Genomic DNA, 23,748 nt, shown 5'->3' on the forward strand with positions numbered 1-23,748 from the left:
GGCATAAAATGTTACAAATTTATATTAAAGTTGTATGGAGTTCAATGACATAGGTTGTAAAGTTCAATGATTGAGATTAGTTGAAATACAATGATAGTAAAAATGTGAAATTCTATGAATTAATGTTAGTAAAGTTCTATGACTTGTTTTATTTGAAGTTCAATGATGTGAATTGTGATAGAGTGCAATGATTATATATTAAATGGAGTTCAATGATTATGTGTTAAAAGAGATCTATGACATAACATGTTGTGGAGTTTCGATAATGCATATTAAATGTATCTATGTGATGAATATGTGTAATGATAGTACAATGAGATAATTGAGTATGCTTGGATAGTGAACACCTACATGCTATGGGCTATTGCATATTTATGCATTGTATGTTCATGAGAAATGGGAGTTCACTTAGAAAGAGGAGTAGAGAATTAAAATTCATGTGGTAAGGCTTTCATCAGAGCTCGATGGTTAGCCTAGATCCATTATTCCTATCATCCCACTTGTTCAATGAGGGACTCAAACCTCACTAGTTATCTACTTATTTAACGAGGAAGCTAGTCTAGGAGAGTGACACCCTATATTGTGAGAAATGGGAAAAATCATGACTCACAAATGAGTTGGAAAATCTTGGCTGGATAACCTCTCACACGTGTTTGGCTAGGGTAGTCTCAGTTCTAGATGATCCTCATGCGGTTTTTTGTTAGAGTAATAAGGAGGATAAAAGGGAGATATGATCATGCATATAGTGATAAAAGGACACATGGTTGTCTGTATTGTGACCTTAGTGATGAAAATCATGAGTTTAGCATTATATCTATGTGAAAATATGTTAATAAGTCTTTATCTTGGGAATACATGCTAATGTGAATGAGAATTGTGATTCGGTATTTCTTGATCATGCTAATGAATTGAGAATAATATCCTTGCTACTTGCATTTAAATTGATTGACATGTATTAGTATGAGTTGGATGGACCTTAGTTGCTAAGTGATTGTACTCACTTCATTATCTTCAATATTACATGGACTAGCTCAGGGGGACAAGATAGAGGGAAATAGCCTGAGGCACAGGATTAATATCCTATTAATAGGCCTCATTTTCTTTTTGAAGTATTAATGTGTATATTCGTACATGATATTGCAACTAGGGATAGCTCATGTTGTGACTTACTTGCATTATGTGTTTGTTAAACTATATAGTGTATTTTGGGCCCTTGAGTGTATATGTATTGATTTTGAGAACTAGAGCAGAGCTAAAATACTAGTGCAAGTAAGGGTTGCGTAGGATACTTAATTAATGATGACTAATTGTTGAAATGTGAGATTAGTGCTCCCCCTTCTGTTTTTAAGATTAAAGGGTTGAGCAATGAAAATGTGTATAATAAGTATTATTACTAATATGGTGTATTGTACAAGTCCATTTTAGTCCATTGAGTGTGGTCTAGGTGGTGTTGGTAGCTATTGGCTTATGGTAAGAGTTTTAAGTACTCCAGTCTTATATAATTATGAAAAAGAGTGAATTTTGAAATGACTGTTCAACTTTGTCTAAGAAATAATTTGAGTGTGAAACTAAAGCTATTAGCCAGAACTAGGAGAAAATTTTCTGTAGACACCAAGATTGCCTTAATGGGACATCAGATGAAGAAATAAGGCGTGTCGGAAGTTTTCCTAGTTGCTATCAAGTGACAATAAAATTTATTGTAAAAAACGTGCAATACACTATGACATATTGTGCCTGAGCTGCGACATATGACACAGAGGCTCACAAGCTGTGACATATGCCTCTTTTTCTACACTAATTCACTCTTTTCCTAATTTTATGCAAATGCATTAATTCTTTTGAAATCTCATGCTTCTGCATATTAATTTAACTCTTATTTTCAATTTTCAAAGATCTTGTGGGATGTTTTAAATATTGAAAATTTAGGATCCCATCTGTGTAATTTGAAAAAAATATGGTAATTACCATGATTATTGGTACTTATGGAGGATTAGTAAGGGTAACTTTACTAGTTTAACCTAAAGACTTTACAGTTATCATCGTCATTTGATATTGGTCTAGTACCATCATTTGGTGCCAGTCTGCTACCACTATCCAGTGCTGGTCCGTAGCCGCTATCACTTTCCAGGACTAGTCTGTGAGCACCATTTTTGATTCGTCTGTGTTTGTCATCCGATGCCAAACACCAATATTAATAGGAAACGATTTGATGCCGTCATCTAGGTCTAATTTGTAGCCCTAAAATTGTTATAATTGTCCTGTGTTAATTCATAAGTGTTGTTTGGGATCATATCATCAATGTCAACCAGGATAATGCTGTTGTTGTCAATTGAGACTAGACCACTAATATCATCCAAGTTTGGATAGCTAGAGTCAAGTGAGACCAAGCCACCGCCTTTAATTTGAATTGGACCACCAACTTTGACTAGAATCAGACTGCCAACGTCGTTGAGTTGCCTTTAAATTTAAACATAGAATTTGAAATTTGAAAGTTTATTTGAGATCCAAATAAAGGATTTTAATATTAAAATTTAAAATTTTTTATATCATCAAAATAAAGAATTTAAAATCTAAGAATTTTAAATATAGATGCCTAAAATAAATTCACCCACTCAAACATAACCTAAAATCATTTGAAGCTCTAAAATTAAAAGTAGATCCCAACCAAACAGCTCTGGAAAATGGACAAAGTAAGAAAAAATGATCTACAGATTCATTGAGATCCTTACAAAAATAACAAATTTCATTATATTTAAATTATGCCTAACAAATTGTTTGTGCTCTGGCTAGAGTGTCTGTTCTCTTTTCTCTGTGCAAGAGCTTGGCATCACCACCTACTGTGATGACGTGTGAGGGTTCTTTCTTCCTTTTTTTTGAGTGCTCTGTTACCCTTAATAGCAGGGATGTCGTGAGGAGTGTTCCTTTTACTCATTTTTTGCTCTTATATCATTTCCTTCTTGTCTCTTTTTCTTTTCTTATTTTCTTTTACACTCTTAAGTTTAGTAGCTCTACTTGTAATTTTCTTGATTGAATCATGACCGAAGGGGGCGAAAGCTCTTGACGGCCACGTCTGAGGTTTGACTTGATTTGGAAACCATCTCAACAGACTATCCAATTAGGTGGTACCTTAATTGGTAAAGTTCTCATAGAGAGAAAACTCAATCGGTCGGCTATCATTTATATGATCTAAAATGGCTAGGGCATAAAAGAAGGTTGAGATGTAGATGTAACATCCAGGGAAATTAATCGTGGTTAGTTAACCCAGTGATTTTGATTAGTGAGTTAATGATGTGTGTGGCCAGAGGGGCTTAACTTGGTGTAATTGTTGTGGTTTCAGCCTTATAAGTGTGTTCAGATCGATGGCGAGCCACCTGGGCAAAGAAAGAGGAAGAAAAAGTAAAGGTTTTCTCTTTGTGCCATATGCCACAGCACGTGGTCAGTCTGCCGTGACGCACAAGGTGTTGGATGGGGAGGCACAACGAAAGATTAAAATTTTAAAATCCCTATCCTGATATGGACTGAACGAACTTATTTAAGTCAAGGTGGATAGAAGAGTTACCTTTTAATTCTTCAAATTTAGCACATGTTCTCTTCAAGAGTTTGAATCTCAGGAGCTGACAATGTGGATCTACTCTCTCTATTAGTATCCACATGAATAGCTCTCTAATTCAAACAGTATGTTAGCGCTCCAGCATTCGTTCCTTTTTAAATGTTAGTTTTCCTTTCTATAAAGGTTTCGTGGCTCTCAAAGTGTTTTTTACCATCAAAACTTTTCTAACTCTTATCCTTGATAAAGGATGTCCCTATCTATAATAGTATATGGATCAGGGTTTTGTCCTTCACTTAAAAGCCTACAAAAATTTAATTAAATTTATCTCATAATTTAATCCATGATATCATATCTAATTCAAATCTATCTTATAAATTAAATTATAAAAACTGACATGATATTTCTCCATATCATGTTAGTTATTAAATTTAATATCATATAAAATTGAAACATTGATAAGTTATAGAGTTCTGTAATGGTACATGTTTTATAGTTACATGAGCTAGAAAACATGTTATTAAAGCTTGAGAAATATATAGATCAATTACAAGGACGAAATTCTGTATACCATGTATTGCTATGTATATCCATCTGATTTAAGGTTGTCAACTTTTAATTTACTATGAAAAGGAAGAAGTTTTCCACTGTGTTAGCTTTTGCAAGTCCATTAATAAAAAATAAGACTAGATCATGTATCATATTGGCTTGTGCAAATCTCATCATGTTTTCACCAACAATCAATTATATGTTGTTGTTTCTCATGTTCAAAGCATAGAGATTCTAAAAATATTAATTCTTGATGAGGATGGTTGTTCCAGAGATATAACTTTTAATATTTTTATAGAAATGTCATCGATAATTTGATCAAAATATTATGTATTTTTATTAATATGTTTTCCATTGCATCCTTTACACAATATGCATTTAGTTTTTATCATTTTCTTTACTTTGATATATATATTATATATAGATATATATTTAATATTAATTATTATAATTACACAATCCCATTATATATTAGATGATTATATGGATAAAATATATACTACAATTAGTCTTTTGAACTTATTCATAAATATTGTATTATAAAACCCGTGCATTGCACAGGTTCTTTACTAGTTAAATTTAAAACTAACATAACATAACATAACATAATATAAATAATATAATATATATCACATATACATATTATATATTATATATATATATATATGAATATCATATATATAGTATATTTAATTTATATATCATATACATATATAATATATATCAAATATATACACCACACACACCTTAATATATATATATATATATATCAAAAAATAGATAATTTATTTTATATTTTATATTTCATATTTCATATAAATATAAATATATATATTATCCAATAAATATTCAATATATATATATATATAATTCATTCACTCTATATTACATTCATTGAATCTAGACATATTTTAGATTTAATAAATTTAGACAATATAGCTTGAGTTGGCTGTTCTTGTGTGCGACCCTGTAGACCCATATAAAATTGACAGTAGGCTAATTACGCTATTAGCCCATAAGTCACAAGTGGCCTCTAGCATGATATTGCAACTACCCAATTCACATAGGGATCGATGATCCGATGTAAACTATCATGCAACCGCATCACATTCCTTTTGTAATGTGATATTTCGGTCAAGTGTGAGACATGAAATTGTCATTCTCCTTTACCTAACCGTTACTTTTTTTATCTCTGAGTAGACGGACTATAGCAATGGAAAAACCCTTTCCATTGTAGTATGGCCATATATTTTTTCAATCTTACTCATCAAGGGGCCGAGTAATATCTCTCACTTAATGTGAGGGACAAATTTTATCTTGACCACTCATATTCCTCTGCATGAATATTACTAAACTCAATCATAGCCTTTATGATCACCCGATCAAAGGTGACTTTTGACTAGGTCAAAGTTCAGTGGTCATCATGTAGGAATCTATGATGATCTCAGCTCAAAGGGCTTAGTGATATAGTTACATATAAGATAAGTTTATGACTTGTACCATGCAGCTTTCTCATAGCGGGTTGGTCCGGCACCTTATACTCTTTCAAGCACTTATGACTTTAATTTGTATCTCTATAATTAATCAAAGTCATACTAGTCTTGTTTCATCTATAATCCCTCATAAATGACCAACCAGGGATATTTAGGACAATTACTATGGTTTGTTCAAGGATACAGTTATCATATTGAACATGCAATTGATCTAATTTCTGCTCCAGCGTCGCGGTGCATCTATCCTCCGCTTGGGCATGTGGCACAGTGAGGGAAATCCTCACTATGCTCATACGCTCTGCTTTAGGACTCCACTCTTCTACTCATATCTGATCATATAACATCCCAATGAGTCAAAATAAACTTCATACTCAAAATCTTATTCCCACCTTAAATCACTAATTCATTCTTAATCAATTATTAATACAGGATTAGAAATTCAGGATGTTACACTTAAGGGTTTAGATTTTGGTGAATATTGATAAACCTTTCTTGCCAAGGTTTTGGTCCTCCAAACCAAACCTCTCAGAGTTCTAGGTAGCAACTAAATATGAGAGACTTCAGACATTCTACTATGGTTGTGGGATGATAGGGCATGATAGTAAACAATGTCATAATGTTACCCCTGTTCTTCGTGAGGAAGAGAAACAATATACATCTGGACCTTGGTTAGCAATAATGGCAACAAAATTGACGAAATCACCAATGGTTAAACATAAGCTTGATTGGCTTGAAGAGGAAGGATAAGTAAGGATGGTGGCATGTGGTGATACCAATCAAGAGTGGCATGTGATAGATAGGGAGAGAAACCATTGAGCATAGTAATGTGAAATCTTCTGATGAAGACAAGTGTAGTGGATATGTTGTAGAGGATAGTATGTCACCAGGACAGCACCCCAATAGATGACACGCTCTTTCTCAACTACTCTTAGGCTCTGAAATTTCAAAGCCTAAGTCTGTTAATAGCTCCAATCATTCTCCTTTTAGACTAAGCTCTATGGGTGAGGAAATTTTATTTTTTAAGCCCAACGACCCTACCTTGAATTATAATCCTATGAGTACTCCTAAAAGGAGAATAAAGATTCTTAAGAGTCTAGGTTTTAAAAGCCCAAATAAAAGTAGCGTGAATGAAGTTGCTTCTAAGGCCCTTATTCCTTTTGTCCCAATTTCTCCTATGTCTGAGATGGCCTTAAAGCTTAAAAATGTTGACTTGAAAAGAGGTGGCGATAATCCTACTCCCCCTGCTTCATTTAAGCGTCGTAAGCTCTTCAGCGACAGGGTTACTAAAGAATCTGATCACCAAGAATTGGCTCCCTCTCTCAAGACAGATAAGAGATGATTTTGACGTTTAGGATGCCATTCAAGCCATAATGGCAATAAGCATCATTCAACTATTTCTTATACTAATCCTTCTCTAGTTAGCGATGGTGATCTTATCAACATTCTTATTTCCGCTGAGATTGATTTCCCTGAAGACTAGTTTCATTTTGGCTTTAAGATGACTAGTATTAATATCTCCTCTCCTGCTGAAGGCTCTAATGGCTGGCCTCAAATAGCCACCTAAGAGTGATGAGTCTACTTTCTTGGAACTGCTAGGGAATTGGAATACCCTTAGCAGTCAAAAACCTCAAGGAAGTTGTTTCTAAAAATAAGCATGTGATAGTTTTTCTTATGGAAATAAACAACGTGTAACCTCCCTGAGGTTAAACCACAATTAACTCCAAATTATAGTAATCCAAGGTTTTACCATCTTTGATTACCAAATTGCAAGGTTTTAAAAAAGAATTTCTCAAGAATTTTTAAGAGAATCCCAATCTCAACAGTTCAAATCCTAAATATAATTTAAGGATTCCAAATCAGAGTTTTTAAGAAAACAAAGCAGAAGCTTGAAAATCAATTGGGACCCAAATGATGAGTTTTAAAATTCAAAAATAAATTCTGTGTAGAAATGACACATGTTGCCATAGCGTGTCTTCTCTATGCCATGCACTGCGGTGCATTGTACGAAATTTAACAGATCAGTGTTGTCATTTGATAGCACAAGGTGCAGACTTCCGACGCGTCCCAAATCCCCGTCTGACGTCCGATTGAGATGGTTTCAATGTTTACATGGAGCTTTCTCCTAGCTCTAGCTAATGGCACATGTTTCACATTCAAACTTATTTTCTATAAAAAGTTGGACACCAAAACCCATTTCTACCACATTTTCACAAAATCTCCCAAATGGGGTGTCCCAAATCAACCACAAACGTGCCAATAACTTACACAACTATCTGACCACACTCAATGGACCTCTTACAGACTCATGCAACACATACACTTAACTAATAATGCTTATTTCATAAAATTACCACTCAATCCCGATGTTCACAAAACATAAAAGGGAGGAAAAGTTGCATAAAATCAACCATTTCATTTATATTTCTCAAAAACACATATGTCACTACTTGCACCAATATTTTGGCCCTATCCATAGGTTCACAACAAAAACTCACTAACCCAGGCACAAAATATACTAGTTAAACATAAAATCATGCAAGTAGTGCACCAATCATGACAGTTGCTCCTAGTTGGCAAAGACATTAACAAATACACATGTAAATAGCGAAAGAGAGGTATATAGAGGATTACCCCACCAAATCTAAGCCTCTGTATGTTTTCCCTGACTCGAATCCGATGAGTTAGGTCCTGAAAATATTGAGAATTGAGGGGTGAGTACAACCACTCAATAATTAAGTTTCACTTAACTCTTACAGTTACATATTAATTGTAAATAGATGCAATTTGGTAAATAAACTCATATATCACATAACACTAGGCCACAGTTCACAAAACTAACAACCATGTGACCGGGCTTGACACAAAACACCATATCATGTTATTTTGTAACTCAGGGTCATAAAAATAATAACCATGCACCCCCAACACATGCTGGACTTATATGCATGATCATGTGCCAACCTTGTATCCTCCTGTTACCTATGACATGAAACCGGTGGCTATCTCGTGGCTACGTCCTTCACGAACTAACCCATCCTTCCACTTGTGGGGAGCTATTGGGCCAGGGTGAACTCACTCACTTATGTAATCCGGTTTGCCCTAATACTAATAACCATAAGGTGTCATACCCCTAATCTAGCCTCCTAATGAACCGGTGGAGACTAGTTAGGTTCGAGTCCCTCATAGAACATGTGGGATAGTCCCGAGTCAACTATAGGACAAGGGCTACCTTCCGATTCCAACGGTCGGTGCCATGGCTAGTTCTCAATTCTAACGGTCACTGCCAATACAACATGAATTTTCAACCAATCTACTCCTCTCCTTAGGCAAACTCCAACCAATGATCATGCTATGCAAATTTCACACATAATATGCATTTTAACAATCATCTCTCAACATATGAACTCACATAACACAAATGCTCCACACTTTAACATATATTTCATCACAATTCTCCACCCTATTAATAAACCACAATTAATTTCATAAAACATCAAGGGTGGTAGAATCAAGGTTTTCTTTCAAAAGAAACCATTTCACAAATCAACACTTTACAAATATGCATCATCAATTAAACTCATAAATCACATTCACAAACACAATTAACATTCAACTATAAAAATTAAGTTTCCCCCGCTTACCTCAAACCTTTGAGAGGTCAAAAGTTTACCCCTCACTATGTCGATTTCCCAAAGCTTCAACAAGCTTGAATGGTGCCAAAACAAACCTCTCTACAACCATATCACAAGGATATCATCATCTAGCTCTTTAAGCTTTATCAACATAAAACTCCTCATACACTATTTTTACCAACTCATAATCACTATCCATTCTTACCCAATGGGCTCATTAAATTCCATTAATGCATATTATCATTAATTACACCTCAAACCATCATTAATGCATATTAACCTCTCCTAACTACCTCATAAATACCAATTTTCAGATAATAAATGCTCCTATAGGTCAACCACTTCCAAAATCATCATATAGTGTTCCAATACATTAAACAACTCCCATTTAACTTATTTTAACCAATGGAATTAGACCCATACTCTTATAAACCAAAAATCTATCTCTCAACTCAAACCGTACCATAAATTATTACAATTGAGGGAGAGAAAGGAAGAAGAAAGCACCATAATCTTACCTTAAGTGTTTGGGAGCTTCAATCTATCAACAATGAGACCAAATGCCGTGCCCTAACAGAGCCAAAATCAAGCTCTTTGTTTTCTTCTTCTTTTTCTCTTCTGTTTTCACGCAGCTCACGAGCTGATTTATCTGAGGAGCCCGTTACGTTTAAATTGTCTCTGTGCTTTATGGTGGACCAATCACGCGCCACAGTGTGTGGCACAGAAAATAATTCTTCATTTTTTCATCCTCGTTCCTTGCCTGGGTGGCTCATCATCAATCCGAACCCACTTCTAGGGCTGAAATCACATCAATTATATCAAGTTAAGCCCCTCTGGCCACACACCTCATTAACTCACTAATTACCCTTATTAGGTTAATAAATCAGGGTTAAAATTTCCCAGATGTTACACAACGGGTAGATAAACTTGAAAGGGTTTGATGGCAATGCAGTTTGACCTCAGCTTAGTATGTTTCCCCCAATGGTCTAGGGGATTGGCTTTCTAGTGGAGTAATGATATCACAATCCAAATTTATTCTCATGTAAGAGCTATATTCATACTTGTATTACTTCATCCTCTTAGGAAGTGCCTGAATTGATTACATTTATATATAGTGTCCCTGTGAAGCCAAATAGGAAAATCATATAGACTGACATTGGCAATTGGGCATGTAGTTTAACTGTTATATGGCTATGTTTAGGAGATTTTAATGATTTTCTCTCACTCTCTAAGAAATTTGGTGGCAACCCCCAAGCTATTTATAGAATTCTAAATTTTCAAATGTCTACTGCATCTTGTGAATTGGTTGATCTAGAATCTAAAAGCTCAAGATTTACATGGTGTAACCAAAGGTTGGAAGAAGAAAGAGTCAAAGAACGAATTGATCAGGCAATGGCTAATCCATCTTTTCGTGAAAATTTCCCTAAGTCTCTCTCTATTCACATTGATTCTATAGCTTTTGATCATCACTTCTTATTGGTGTGCCTTTGCTATCAAGACCAGAAAACTCCTCACACTTTCAAGTATGAAATCAACTAGGCTACACATCCAGACTTCAAGAAGGTTGTCAACAAATCTTAGTTTCTTGAGGAGCCCCAAGCCAAATTAATTGTACCCCAATTTGTAAGTTGCACAAAGAGATGTAGTAAGGAGCTTGTGGCTTGGGGAAAGAAAGCTTTTCCAAATAATAGGAAAGAAATAGATTGTATTCTCCTTCAAATAGAAAAAGTCAAAGAAGAGTATTTCAATTAGGAAAGTAGAATTATGGTGCAGCACCTTACTAATGAACTAGAGCAATTATGGAAACTAGAAGAAACCTACTGGTGGCAACGTTCCAAAGTTAACTAGATTTCTGGAGGTGACCTCAATACTCAATTCTTTCATACTTCCACTCTTACTAGAAGGCAACGGAACTAAGTTGTGAAACTCAAAGATGACTCAGGTTAATGGATCAAATCTGAAGTTGATATCGACCATTTAGTCTTTAGTTTTTATGAAGAATTATTCTCTAGTAGCAATACCAAAGATCTTGACTTGGTTCTTAGCTATATGAATCCTTATGTTTCAGATGCTCAAAATGTCTGGCTTACATCTCCAATCACAATGGAAGAACTAAAATAGGCCACTTTCCAGTTAGGTGCTTCAAAAGCACCAGGGCCAGATGGTTTTAGTGAGCATTTTTATCAATCTGCTTGGGATGAGGTCAGCAATTTGCTACTCAAACTAGTCAATAACTTTTTGTTTAAGAATGAAGACTTGGGTATTTTGAATGAATCAAATCTTATGCTGATCCCAAAAATTGAAAGATTTGAAAAAATTTCTCAATTCTGCCAAATAAGCCTATGTAACTTGCTCTTAAGGTAATTTCTAAGATTCTGGCTAATCGATTTAAGAGTATTCTGACCATTGTGGTTTCTGCCCATCAAAGAGCTTTTGCTTAAGGCCACCTAATACATGATAACATTATCCTGGTTCATGAAATTTTCCACTTTTTGAAACTCAGGAGGACTGGGAAGATTATTACTTTTCTTTTAAAATAGATATGAATAAGGCTTTTGATAGACTAGAGTGGCATTTTATAGAAGCTGTCCTTGTAAAAATGGGCTTTTATGCAACTTGGGTTCATTAGATTATGAAATGTGTTAAATGTTCAACCTTTAATATTTTCATCTCTGGAAAACCTATTACACCAAACTAGTGCCTGAAAGGGGTGTAAGGCAAGGAGACCCCCTTTTCCCTAACTTATTCATTATTACTAGTGAAGCATTATCTCTAATGATAAGTAAGCATGCCAATTTGGGTGATCTTACTGGTGTTTAAATTACTGATGGATGCCTTATGCTTACTCACTGTTTATTTGCTGACAATATAATCCTTTTCCTACATGCTGATTAAAAGAATTGTAGTGTCATTAAAGAGCTCCTTTAATCCTATTGCAATGCTTCTGGCCAAAGAATCAATTATGACAAGTCATCCCTCTTTTTCTCAGCTAGTTCCCCCTCCCAATAATCTAAGAGAAGGTGTACTCTTTCTTACATGTGACTACAGTAGAAAACCCAGGACCTTATCTTGGTCTCTTGATTTTATGAGGAAGATCAAAAGTGGCTGCTCTTGCTTATATTTGAGATAGAATGGGACAAAAGGTACATGGGCATGAAATTATGATTAAGTTTGTTATTAATGCCATCCCTATTTTTCCTATGACTTGCTTTAAGTTCCCTAAACAAATTTGTATGGAGTTGAATAGTTTAGTAGCAGACTTTTATTAGGGGCAGTCTAGTGCTCGTAACAGTATTCACTGGAAAGCATGGGATAGGTTATGTGCTCCGAAAGGTGATAGTGGTCTTGGCTTTAGGGATTTTTTAAACTTTAATGATGCCTTACTTGCTCAAATTACTTGGTGTCTGTTGAATAAACCCACTCGTTTATGGGCACAAGTTCTAAAATCATTTTACTTTCCAAATTGCTCCTTTCTTGAGGCAAGTCACAGTCCTAAAGCCTCTTGGGCCTAGAGTAGTATTCTCACAAGCCGCGATTTTCTCTTAAAGGACTTATGCATTCGACTTGGAAATGGTAGTGATATCTGTGTATGGACAGACCCATGGGTTCTCGGTTTACCTGAATGCAAGGTTATTAAGAAAGATAATTTGTTGTAGATAAGACCCTAAAGGAGGCAGACCTGATTTCTAATGGTACATGGAGTTTGAATAGTGTTAATCATCTGATGACTAAAGAATCCTTAGAATACATTAAAAAATTACATATACCTTACACTCCTTTATCTGACACAATGGTCTAGACCAGTTCTAAAACTGGGAAATATTTCCCCAAGCTTGGTTACAGATTGGAGTACTCAAGAGCCCACACTTTTCCCATCACCAATCCATCCAACTCTACAATTTTCCCTAAAGCCCTTTAGAAATCTATTTGGCACCTTCATATTCATCCTAAAATAAAACATTTCCTTTGGCATGCCCTTACTTGCTCTTTAGCCACTAGAGATGCTCTTTACTCCAGAAAATGTGCCTCTAACCCCCTTTGTCCTATATGCAAGACTGCACCTGAAACTATAGAACACATGTTGTTGTTATGTGAGTGGGCCAAGAAAGTATGGTATGGTTCTGCTCTAACAATCATTATAAACTCCTGTGCAATCTCATCTTTTGAGATCTGTTGTACAAAATTTTGCTGGATGAGCCTCTTATGAAGGATAATGATAAAGCTTATAGAGCTTGCCTTTGTTGGAATATTTGGAAAATCAAGTCTGCCTCAATTTTCAATGCTGGTGCAATTGATCCTTATAAGGTTCTACGGACTACTCATGCTGCAGTTCAAGAATTATGGGCCCTCAAGCTAAAAGATTCTAGGATGTGCCCTACTCCTTTTGCATCTATTACTAAATGCTCTCCCCCTGCACAAGATATCATGAAAATTAACTATGATAGAGCTTTCTCTTCAACACCAGGCAAAGCTGCAATTGGAATCATCTGCAAATCCCACTCTGGGGATTATCTTAAAGGTTGGAGGGAACAAGTTCAAGCTGACTCAAGCTTCATGGCTGAATTACTAGCGTGTGCCAAGGCCATAAATATTGTTGATAATTTTCCTGACCATCATGTTATGGTGGAATTGGATTGTCTGGAACTATTTAATGCCCTTACTAGTCACAATGTTTCAAGCTGTGCGTGGCCTTCCTTACCATGGGATACTTTCTGATCTTTTTGCTGCCTTAGGATCTCAGCCCCCTCTCTTTTTCTAGTTTGTGAAACGAGATGAAAACACTGTAACCGACTGGATGGCTACCTCCTCTCTAAAGGGTGTGATCTCAAGTGGTTGGCTTCTCCAACCCCCGCTCCCTCTGATTAATATCCTGCAACGAGATTCTGTGGCAGATGGTGAGGAAATTCAGCAACCTGAGATCAATCGGGACAGAGAAGGCATTGGCTGATTGTATTTCTTTTAGTTTGTTTTGTTTAGGTCTTTGCCATGCTTTTGGCTTATGACTTTTATGCTTTCTCGCTTTGTTTATGTCCTCTGTCAGACTCTTGTTTTGATTCCTGATGAATGAATCTTCTCTTTGGTCCCCAAAAAAAAAAAAAAAACAATCTGTTGTTGGTAAGGATTATTTCAAAATTTTCCAGATCAATAATTTTATTTTGGGAGGTAATTTCATTTTCCAAAAAACTTTCCAGGATAAACACGGGGTAGATTGAAAATGACGATTCGTCCGTATCAAGCAATTGTAACCTTCTTGAAACAAATACCTCCCAGAAGAACTAATGGTCCAGGCTATAGAATCCTCATGGTTGACGACAGACAAAGGCGTTTGCAAACAAAATTGGCTATCTAGTTAGTACTTATTTAATATTAATTTTTTTATAATTTTTGTTTTAATAAATAAAATATTAAAAAATGAAGATAGTCTCCTCGAGATCACTTTTGAAAAAAATTATTTTTTTTAAAAGATTGCAAGTTAAAAAGTTTGCAGGTAAATAAATCTGAGTAATCAATTAATAAAAATTATCAAAATTTTTAATATTAAATTGAATTATTTAAATTAACTATATCTAAATAAATGAGAAATAAATTTATGTAATTTTTTTAATAAATATAAAATTAAAATAAATAATAATAATTTTAAATTTGCATTATCCAGATATAAAACTGGACAGTCATATCGCTCTGATAGGCACCATCACCCAAGTTGAACGCTATTCAGCCTAGATTAAGACATAAACCAGGCTAAAATAGAACTGGTCAACAAACGGGTAAGCTCAAGCCCCCATGTGGGCCGCGAGCTTCAATTTTCTCAGAATCATCAATGCTGACCCTTGCCTTGCGACTAGCACCATGCGTGCCCCTCGCTTTTATACTGAAGCCCTCGCCACTCATATCCTGCAAAATTCACAATGTGGGAAAAAGTGATTGGGAGGCACAGAGAGCATGCCCTGCATCTTCTTTTGCTCAAAAGCACAACGGACTTTGGATTCGGTATAGAGAAGAGTAGTGTGAGAATCTTCAACTCTCTAATTTTTTTGGAGAGAAGGTTCATCTTCTCCCTTGATTCTAATCAGATTCTTCCTGGTTCTCCTTTCTAACTCCTTGCTTCAATGAACTCCAAGTTTTTCTTTGATCCAAATTTTGAAATTCTCTGCCACGTTAAATCTAAAGGACGGCATGGATCCTCCTGCTTCCAAAGAAGAAGTTGATCTGCTAAACAGAAATATTATGGAACCAGATGATGAAATGGCAGACAAAGATCAAGCTCAGCAAACTACAAAAGTTCAGACACAGATGATGAAATGGAGATTCAAGCAGAAAATTCACGAGAAAACAATGCTGTTACATCTAAGGCTAACACGATAAGGGTATTAATGCATATAAAGCAACTATTTCCTACAAATATTCTTTCATTGGTTACAATGGTTGCTATGGAATCAGAGAGGCCAAGGACACTTGATACATTTATGAATCCCTTGCCAAAGAACTAGAAATAGATTGGATAGATTGGACACCATCTGAATCAACTAAGAAGCTCATGGATCACTATCCAATGGTTCCAATTTCAAATGAAGAATGGATAAGTATATGCTTACCTTGGATGGATGCCTTAGTGATTAACACTCTTGGCTTACAGCTTAACCCAAAATCCCTAAAACCAAGATTATATTGTAATTGGACGTGTTTAGCAATTGATTGCGTCAGTACAAGTAATCTGTTTAAGTGCATCGGATCTTGCAGGGGGGAAAAAGAACATTGTAATTTATTTCATATTGATTGAGAAAAATGGAAATTAATTTGCCCTATGTCGATTGGCTGATTGCTTTGGACATTGCTGCAAGTTGCAGGTGTAGATGGTTCCTGTCCTATGAAGCCAAATGCCATTGTTATACCTTGTTGAGCTGTGCAACAGAGTCCAATCAATGTATGAAATGTGCAAGAGTCCAATGTGAGGCAATATCTGTATATGAGAATATGAAAATGAATAAACACCACTGTATTCATTTGAAATCTTCATTTACAACTACTTTGTACAGCTATTATAACTGCAATTACATGGAAATAAAATACAACTCATAAATTTCATCCAAAAATAAAACTAATAAATGTTCTCATTCTGACATCTCTTTTTTAATTTGCTGGTCTTCAATTTGCATTGCTCAATTTTTGACATCTTCCAGCCTTGCTTTTGTCCAAGTGCATAGAATTTCCCAATTTCAAAGGGTATCCACTCATGCGCATCAATGTACAGCAATTTGTGTCAATCTGCTTCAGCAAGAGAACAAGCTGTACACATCTCAGTTCAACATGTACAATTGTTCACGAAAATTTTCATCTACAGTTACTCCCTACAATGACAACAAAACAATAAATTTAGCAGAATCTTACCCCGGGGGGGGGGGGGAGGACAGAATCCATGCTTGAAAATTGATCAATTAAATTTAGCAGCATACCATCCAAAGTCCCAATCACAACATTTTTTTTCTTTTTTTTGAGCAAACCCCGGTCACAATATTTTTTTTTTTTTTTTTGCCAAACCAGTCACAATATTTAACAACCCAAATTAACAAAGCTAATAACACAAAGCCATCCAAACATTGTTGGAGCATCTTTAACTTGAATCCAGCAAAGTCAAATCCAATTATACTATTTCCAGCATCGGGGAATCTGCCATCAACCAGAAATCCCAAGCTATTAAAAAAAGTTCTTATTCTTCTTCCTATCAAAATAGTGATCAAATTATAATTGATGGAGATAAAAAATTCAAATGCGTCAATGAGATTAGCCCAACACCACATCAAGGAAAAATGGGAGGGATCCATGGAATTTCACCCACTCTCCTGTCAAATTATAATTGATAAGGTCTCGTTTCTTGATATGATCTAGTAATTCAAACCTCATAACAGGAAATTCAGAGAGAAAGAGATCCAAATCCTTTAAAGGCTGGAAACTCAAAAATCAAATCACGGAAGTGATCATTCAATGAAAACAGATGAAGTTGGAGATTATGGATTAGACACAACACAGGATAAAGAGTGAGATAACAAATGAAAAGAACAAGAACCAGACCTTCTTACAGAGACCAAAAGCTCCAGGCTTACTCTGGCATCGAAAGGTAAAATTAAAATTAAAATTAGTTGTGTATGCTATGACTATACACACTTATCATTGTGCCATACACTCTTTTATTAAACTAAGTTAAAAAATATAAAAATTTATATACAACTTTTTTGAGTTATTTAGTTTTAGTTAAAATTTAAAAAATTATGTAAAAAGAAAAAATCATCAATTTAAGTTACTATAACGTAATTAGACTACAATCACTGGAAAAAGCTAATAACTGAGCAAACCTAACCCAACCATCCATGAATGAATATGACTCAAATATATCATTCAAGTTGTATCTGTATGACAAGCCGTGTAAAACAAAAAATCGTCTGTGTATGAATTTCATTGAGACCTGTCCTGTAATTTTTTCCATTAGTCATGTAATACAAAAATTGATTCAATTGAATGATTCTTACCAGGGAAACCAAACAAAACAAAATTCTACAGCCATTGAGCTCAATTCTCAACATCCCTTCTCAATGACCTAAGGACAAAGAATCTTCTAACATTTACATATTTTTTTACAAAATGAATGACAAAATATCCCCCTCCATCAACTGTAATAAGAGCTTATGACCTTAACCCTCAATCACACGTTTTCCACGTGGGTCTAATTCTCCAGAAGCTGAGTTGGTTGTGGTTGCGGCTGTGGCAGCTGTAGTTGCTGTGGCAGTTGACCTAGTGTCGTAGATATTGCTTGAGACACCAACATGTGAACGAGATCCACTAGAACTACTACCAACTGTGGAAGACAATGCATAAGGATTATGATGCTTTCGGTATCTTGAACCCGGCACGCCAGGTCTTGTCGGCTCTTCCAAGTGCCCTGGCTTCTTCGACAACACCACCACCACCCGGTGCATGGTGGGGCGGAGGTTGGGATCACCTTGAGTGCAAAGCAAGCCTAGTTGAATGCACATTGCTACTTGTTCAGGCACTGCTGATGCTGCTATTGCAGTGTCCATGATTTCTAAGCTTCGTCCTTTTTTGTAAAGCTTGTATGCCTATGACACGGTTAAAAAAATGGCCACAAAGCCTTTTAGTAATGTAAATGTAAATGTGCTTATTGGTTGTTTCATAGCTAAGACTTATATGCTTAGTTTCTTCAATGTAAATGTACTAAACATCAGATTCAAATCTTACCCCTTCTATAAGGTTCTGTGCATCCATGTCCAAGTTATTAAACGATAAGTTTCGTTGACCGCTGATGATTTCCAGCACCAAAACTCCAAAACTAAATACATCTGATTTTGTTGATAAATGTCCATACATTAAATATTCTGGAGCCATATATCCACTGTTAAATTGATAAGTTTCGTTACACAGAGTTTTCTTCACAGAAATAAAACCCTCAAAAGTAACATATCACTTGATCAATCTCAACACAATATGACAATAGTATATTTTATATAACCAAAACATGGATCACCTGCCACTGAGTTTTAAAGTAACAAATCTTAGGCTACATTATAAAATTATCTGAAAAAAATTAAGGAAAACATTATTTTTGGTTTCTACACTTTGTTCAGGTTTGGCATAGGTCTCTGCAGATCCTTACACTTTTCTCTATCTTTAACATTAGTCCCTACATTTTTAGAGGAACGTTAACATGCCACAAATGGTGTTAATAATACTGACATGTCAATCGACACCGTTAATTTTGAGCTTACGTGTCAAACTAATGTTAACATGAAAATTTTAATAGGATTTTTTTTAAAAAAAAAAGCCTATATGGAATTTGTACATTTTACTAATCATTCAAGAGTCTAGGTTAGCCTTTTTATTTCATCTAATGTAGATTTTTTTAAAATTTTTGCGTATTAAAAAATTTCATGTTAGCATCAATTTGACACATGAGTACAAAATTAACGTTGTTAATTGACATGTTAGTATTATTAACACCGTTTGAGCCACATTAACGTTCCTCTAAAAATGTAGGGACCAATGTTATAGACAGAGGAAAGTGTAAAGACCTATATAAAAATTCAAGTGAAGTGCAGAGACTAAAAATAATGTTTTTCCAAAAAATTATTATGTCTGGCAAGTTTTAAAGCATGGATTAATAATTCTCAATAATATTCATTTCTATGTACAATTTTCTTCAATAAACGTTAGGTTTAGATTCTCTTCTCTAAATAAGAAGTAAATAATAAAGTGCTTTACAAATGACAAGGTAAAGTCTAAAAAAAGTTGAAAGGTATACATACTTGGTTCCAGCCACACGAGTTTTGACATGGGTTTCATCTTCAGGGTAGAGACGAGCCATGCCAAAATCTGCGATCTTGGGATTCCATTTATCATCAAGTAGAACATTGCTAGCTTTTATGTCTCTGTGAATTATGCAGGTGTGCGAATCTTCGTGAAGATAAAGCAATCCTCTAGCTATTCCTGTTATTATTCCAAACCTCTTCTGCCAATCAAGCTCTTTTCTCCTGTCTGATTCTGCATTCATTCATTTGTATACACCAATCACAGTCTATCCTATAAAGATTAACTAGCTAAATACTTGTGCATTGTACACAAATTTGATAAATTGAACATGTGTCGCACAATTCATGCTTATATTTAGCTGTAAGCATAACAACACAACGAATTTATGCAATGTTTATGTTATATTCCCTTCATTCAATATTATAGGGCATTTTTTTTTTAAAATATCATGTCAAAAAATACAGCACACTTTGGGTCTTTAAAAATGCAATTAATAATGTTTTTCTAAAAATACATTTAATTAGGATGTAATTAATAAAATTCTTTTAATTGAGATACCCTATTAAATAAAAGTAAATATAAAAAGAGTGTGTAATTTTAAAAACAATTAACTAACTCATGGAAGTATAATTCAATAAAATAATATATCTATAACCACCTATTATTAATAGTGAATTAGTTTAGTTTCACCAATCATCACAATATTTTAATTTATTTGATAGATTGTATTCTTGATTCTTATCCCACATATACCACATCAACATACAAAGCAAAACAAATAGTAGTAGTTCATTTCTTATTTATATTTTTTTATCTCTCAAAATTATATTATTTGAATGCAGCACCAAATAGTGGGAACAGAACTTGGGGTTTTGATATTTTTTTTGGTGACGTCATAAATGTGCATATGCTTATAAAAGAAAAGGATGAGAATTTTCTTGAAATATAAAAGGCGACGTCATGGCTTCGCTAAGATGGGTCAAAAGGTCGGTTTGATTTTGGAGATGAAAAAAACCAAAAATAATCAAGTGCAACGCATGGCATTAATTTAAGTATGAAAAGTCAAGGTCTCTACTGCAGTCAGCTTCGGAGGTTGTCCCAAAAAATAAAATATTTCAGAAAACAGAAGCAAAGCAAATTATGGAGACGTAAATATATTAATTAGTGCATTTCCTTTTAATTTTATTTATAAATTATCTTTAACATACTTCACTAACATAAAAAAAAATTTAATAAATTCTTAATTCTACTTCTATTAAATATAAATATTTTAATAATATTTTTTTAATATTTAATGAAGATTTAAAAAAATATGATAAAAATTTAATGATGTGATTTAAAATAAAATTAAAAATTTTTTTACTTTAAATAAAATCAGAGGGAGTAAGGTGAAAATTAGAATACGAAATTCACTCGACTCTGCAACTTTTAAAATCTTATCCTTTCGATTCCACAGATGAATCATCAATCCTTCCTTTGAAAAGAAGAAAGTTGATTCATCATTATTGACGAGGCCTAGACGGAAGCTCCACATCCAAACTTGGAGCTGTTTTCTTTCTTTAAAATATATTATTACTTTCTAGAAAAGTAATTGTACTCTATGTGGACTTAAAAGTTAAAACATCAACATGTCAATTGAGATATTTTTAAAAATTTGTTTTCGCTTTGTCTTCTATTTATTTTAAAATAAAATATTATTTTTGTTTTAAAAAAAAAGAGAGGGCTCAGTGCATTCGGCTGGTTTTGTAATAAACTGAAATTATAATTGAAAATTAAAAGTATCAATAAGAATATATTTATATTCTTCTATGAACATAGAAACTAGAAAGTCTTCTTTTCCAAATAGCGATTATGTCATCAACCAGGTGTAGATGATAGTCAGGATTCAAGAAAATGAATTATGGAAAAATCATTATAAAATCTCCTATAAGCATTGTAATTACCAAAAAAAATCTCACCAAATGAACAGATGATTGTGAAGTCTTTAGGGACTTAGTTATAAATAAAGTATTATGTGGATCAAAATTTCACTGATTTGAAAATGGTGTCCCTTTCTTTTAACTCAATCAAGGTAACATGACCATTGTATGACTTTGCAACCATATTTGGTCAGATTTTTAGATAGTTTGAATTTGAATGCGTACGGGAACTTTATAGTGATTTTTTTAATCAATGACAGTTAACTTGATGATTAAAAATTTTAAAATATGAAACTGGAAATATCAATATTCAATTCACACAGTTATTTACATTTTGATAACTTAAATGTCTTATTACGATAAAAATTACTGAACTTGCAAACGCCTGAATTTATAGTTTGAACTCATTGCTTTAAAAAATATCAGATATATCTCATTCCAATTATGTGAGAAGAGAAGGACTTACTAAAGATGATCTTGTCAAGGCTCTGATGAGGCAGATACTCATAGACAAGAAGCTTCTCGGAAGCATACACACAATAGCCCAACAGATTCACCACATTGCGGTGCTGCACACGCGCCAACAGTTTCGCCTCATTTATGAACTCCTTCTTCCCCTGGTTCGATCTCACCGATAGCTTCTTCACTGCTATCTCTCTCCCATCTTCTAGCTTCCCCTGTCCCGTTCCACAATTCCCACTTTTTTTAAATTAAAAAAAAAACAGAATTTGTATTATGAAGTGGATGCAAACATGACAAAACATTCTGGGTTTAAAATGCTCGAGATTGAGTTCAATCGTGGTTTTCAACCTTAGTATTCTGTTTCCAGATTCTCAGACATTGCAGGATGAAGAATGAATGAACTTTCCCAGCAACCAAACACAGTAATTAGTAAAATTTCTCACAGATCTTGCCTTGTAAACTGGTCCGAATCCTCCCTCGCCAAGCTTGTGATGAACATGGAAATTCTTCGTCGCAGAAACTAGCGTTTCGTAGGAAAAGACCTTCTGCTCCTTGGCAGCAATCCTCTGAACGTCGTCTTCGTTCTGTCTCTCTATCATCATCCAGAAAACAGACTGAGAGAAAAGAAAGGAAAGGAAAGGAAAGGAAAATCGCGAACCGGATTTTGGTATTTACCTCTGCTTGAACCGAGTTTGAGAAGTTTCAAAATACTCCGAAGAAAGTTTTTGGATTTGATCATAGTTTTTCTTGCACGATGCGTGAGGAAGAAAACTAGCCCATGAAGCAGAAACAGAGAGGACGAGTTCAGGGAGACATGTGATGGTTGTCTTGGAGGCTCAGCCGAAACTGGTTTCTGGGAAAATGAAAATGAATGAGGAATCGGTGATTTCAGATGGAAAAGGAGGAGACGAAATGTGAGTTTTATAGTGTTACTAATTAACAAGTTTCTTCCGTACAGAAATCTCAGCCGTGTTCACCAAAGAAACACTGAATCAAGCCTGTTGTTGACCCTGCGATGCGTGATTGACTTGCTGTAGCTGGACTATACATACATACCTGTATTAGATATTTTCTGCTTAGGAAATTGAAGATGATTTTAAGACATTTTGAAATATTTTTCTAATATTTAAATTCTGCTAAAATATATAAAAATTATTAAAATTGTATAAATTAAAATATTATATAAAACCTAATGAAGTAGTAAGAATTATAAAAATAAAATTGCATAGAATAAGAGAAAAATCACATCTTTGTTATTTAATTAATAGGGTGACTTATTACAAATTTTGCATTTTCAAACTAGGTGTTGGGCTTTGTAATTGCAAGGATAAGTAAATGTGTTTTTTTTAATATCATTATTTGGTTGAATTAGATTTGAATATTAATAGAATTAATTGAAAGTAATTCTTTTAAAAATATTTTTGGCATTTATACAGACTTTAATTTGAGATCTTATCAACAAATGTGTATTTTATATTTTTATACAACATTTGATTCGTACAAATTGTCACTTCTATGGTTTTTCTCCACACACAAAAAAGATACTAAATAATAAAAAAAATTGCCTGGCTAAATAATAATGTAGATGTAGTAAAATTTATTTTTTTTACCAGATAGTAGTATTATATTTAACTAGTTAAATACTCTCTTTTTTATTAATGAAGATAAAACAGAAAAAAAATACTTTATTGATTTTATAAATATTCAAATATTTTGAAAAGTTACAAAAAGCTCAAAAATATTAAGATCAAGAGAAGTATACATGTGTGTGTTACAAAGTACTTCTTAAGATTTTTTTTATAAGTTATTTCTATCAATCTCATTAA

General features: G+C 34.1%; 1 protein-coding gene across 2 annotated transcripts; it reads right to left on the reverse strand.

The window, feature by feature from the left end:
• Positions 1 to 17,643: 17,643 nt before the first annotated feature.
• LOC129321324 (cysteine-rich receptor-like protein kinase 43) lies at positions 17,644 to 22,829 on the reverse strand. 2 transcript variants are annotated; one of them, XM_054967065.1, is made up of 6 exons: positions 22,598 to 22,829; positions 22,375 to 22,514; positions 21,927 to 22,137; positions 19,538 to 19,772; positions 18,474 to 18,627; positions 17,644 to 18,334 (listed from the first exon to the last, which is right to left on the reverse strand). In XM_054967065.1, exons 1-6 carry the CDS (start codon positions 22,659 to 22,661, stop codon positions 17,909 to 17,911), a joined length of 1,230 nt encoding a protein of 409 aa, XP_054823040.1. In that variant the 5' UTR covers positions 22,662 to 22,829; the 3' UTR covers positions 17,644 to 17,908. The 2 variants fall into 2 exon arrangements, with proteins under 2 accessions (XP_054823040.1, XP_054823041.1); XM_054967066.1 differs by having other exon boundaries at positions 21,927 to 22,159; positions 22,598 to 22,758.
• Between the last annotated feature and the right edge of the window lie 919 nt (positions 22,830 to 23,748).

This window comes from Prosopis cineraria, unplaced genomic scaffold (genome assembly GCF_029017545.1).
Source record: "Prosopis cineraria cultivar Desert tree isolate PC_DT_omini unplaced genomic scaffold, ASM2901754v1 PC10, whole genome shotgun sequence".
Taxonomy (NCBI): domain Eukaryota; kingdom Viridiplantae; phylum Streptophyta; class Magnoliopsida; order Fabales; family Fabaceae; genus Prosopis; species Prosopis cineraria.

Coding starts and splice junctions, on each gene's coding strand:
- LOC129321324 (XM_054967065.1), bottom strand. CDS start 22,661: ATGATCAAATCCAAAAACTTTCTTCGGAGTATTTTGAAACTTCTCAAA. Junction 22,138..22,374: donor GATTCGGACCAGTTTACAAG/GCAAGATCTGTG, acceptor GGAACGGGACAG/GGGAAGCTAGAAGATGGGAG. Junction 19,773..21,926: donor CCTTGACAAGATCATCTTTA/GTAAGTCCTTCT, acceptor GAATGAATGCAG/AATCAGACAGGAGAAAAGAG.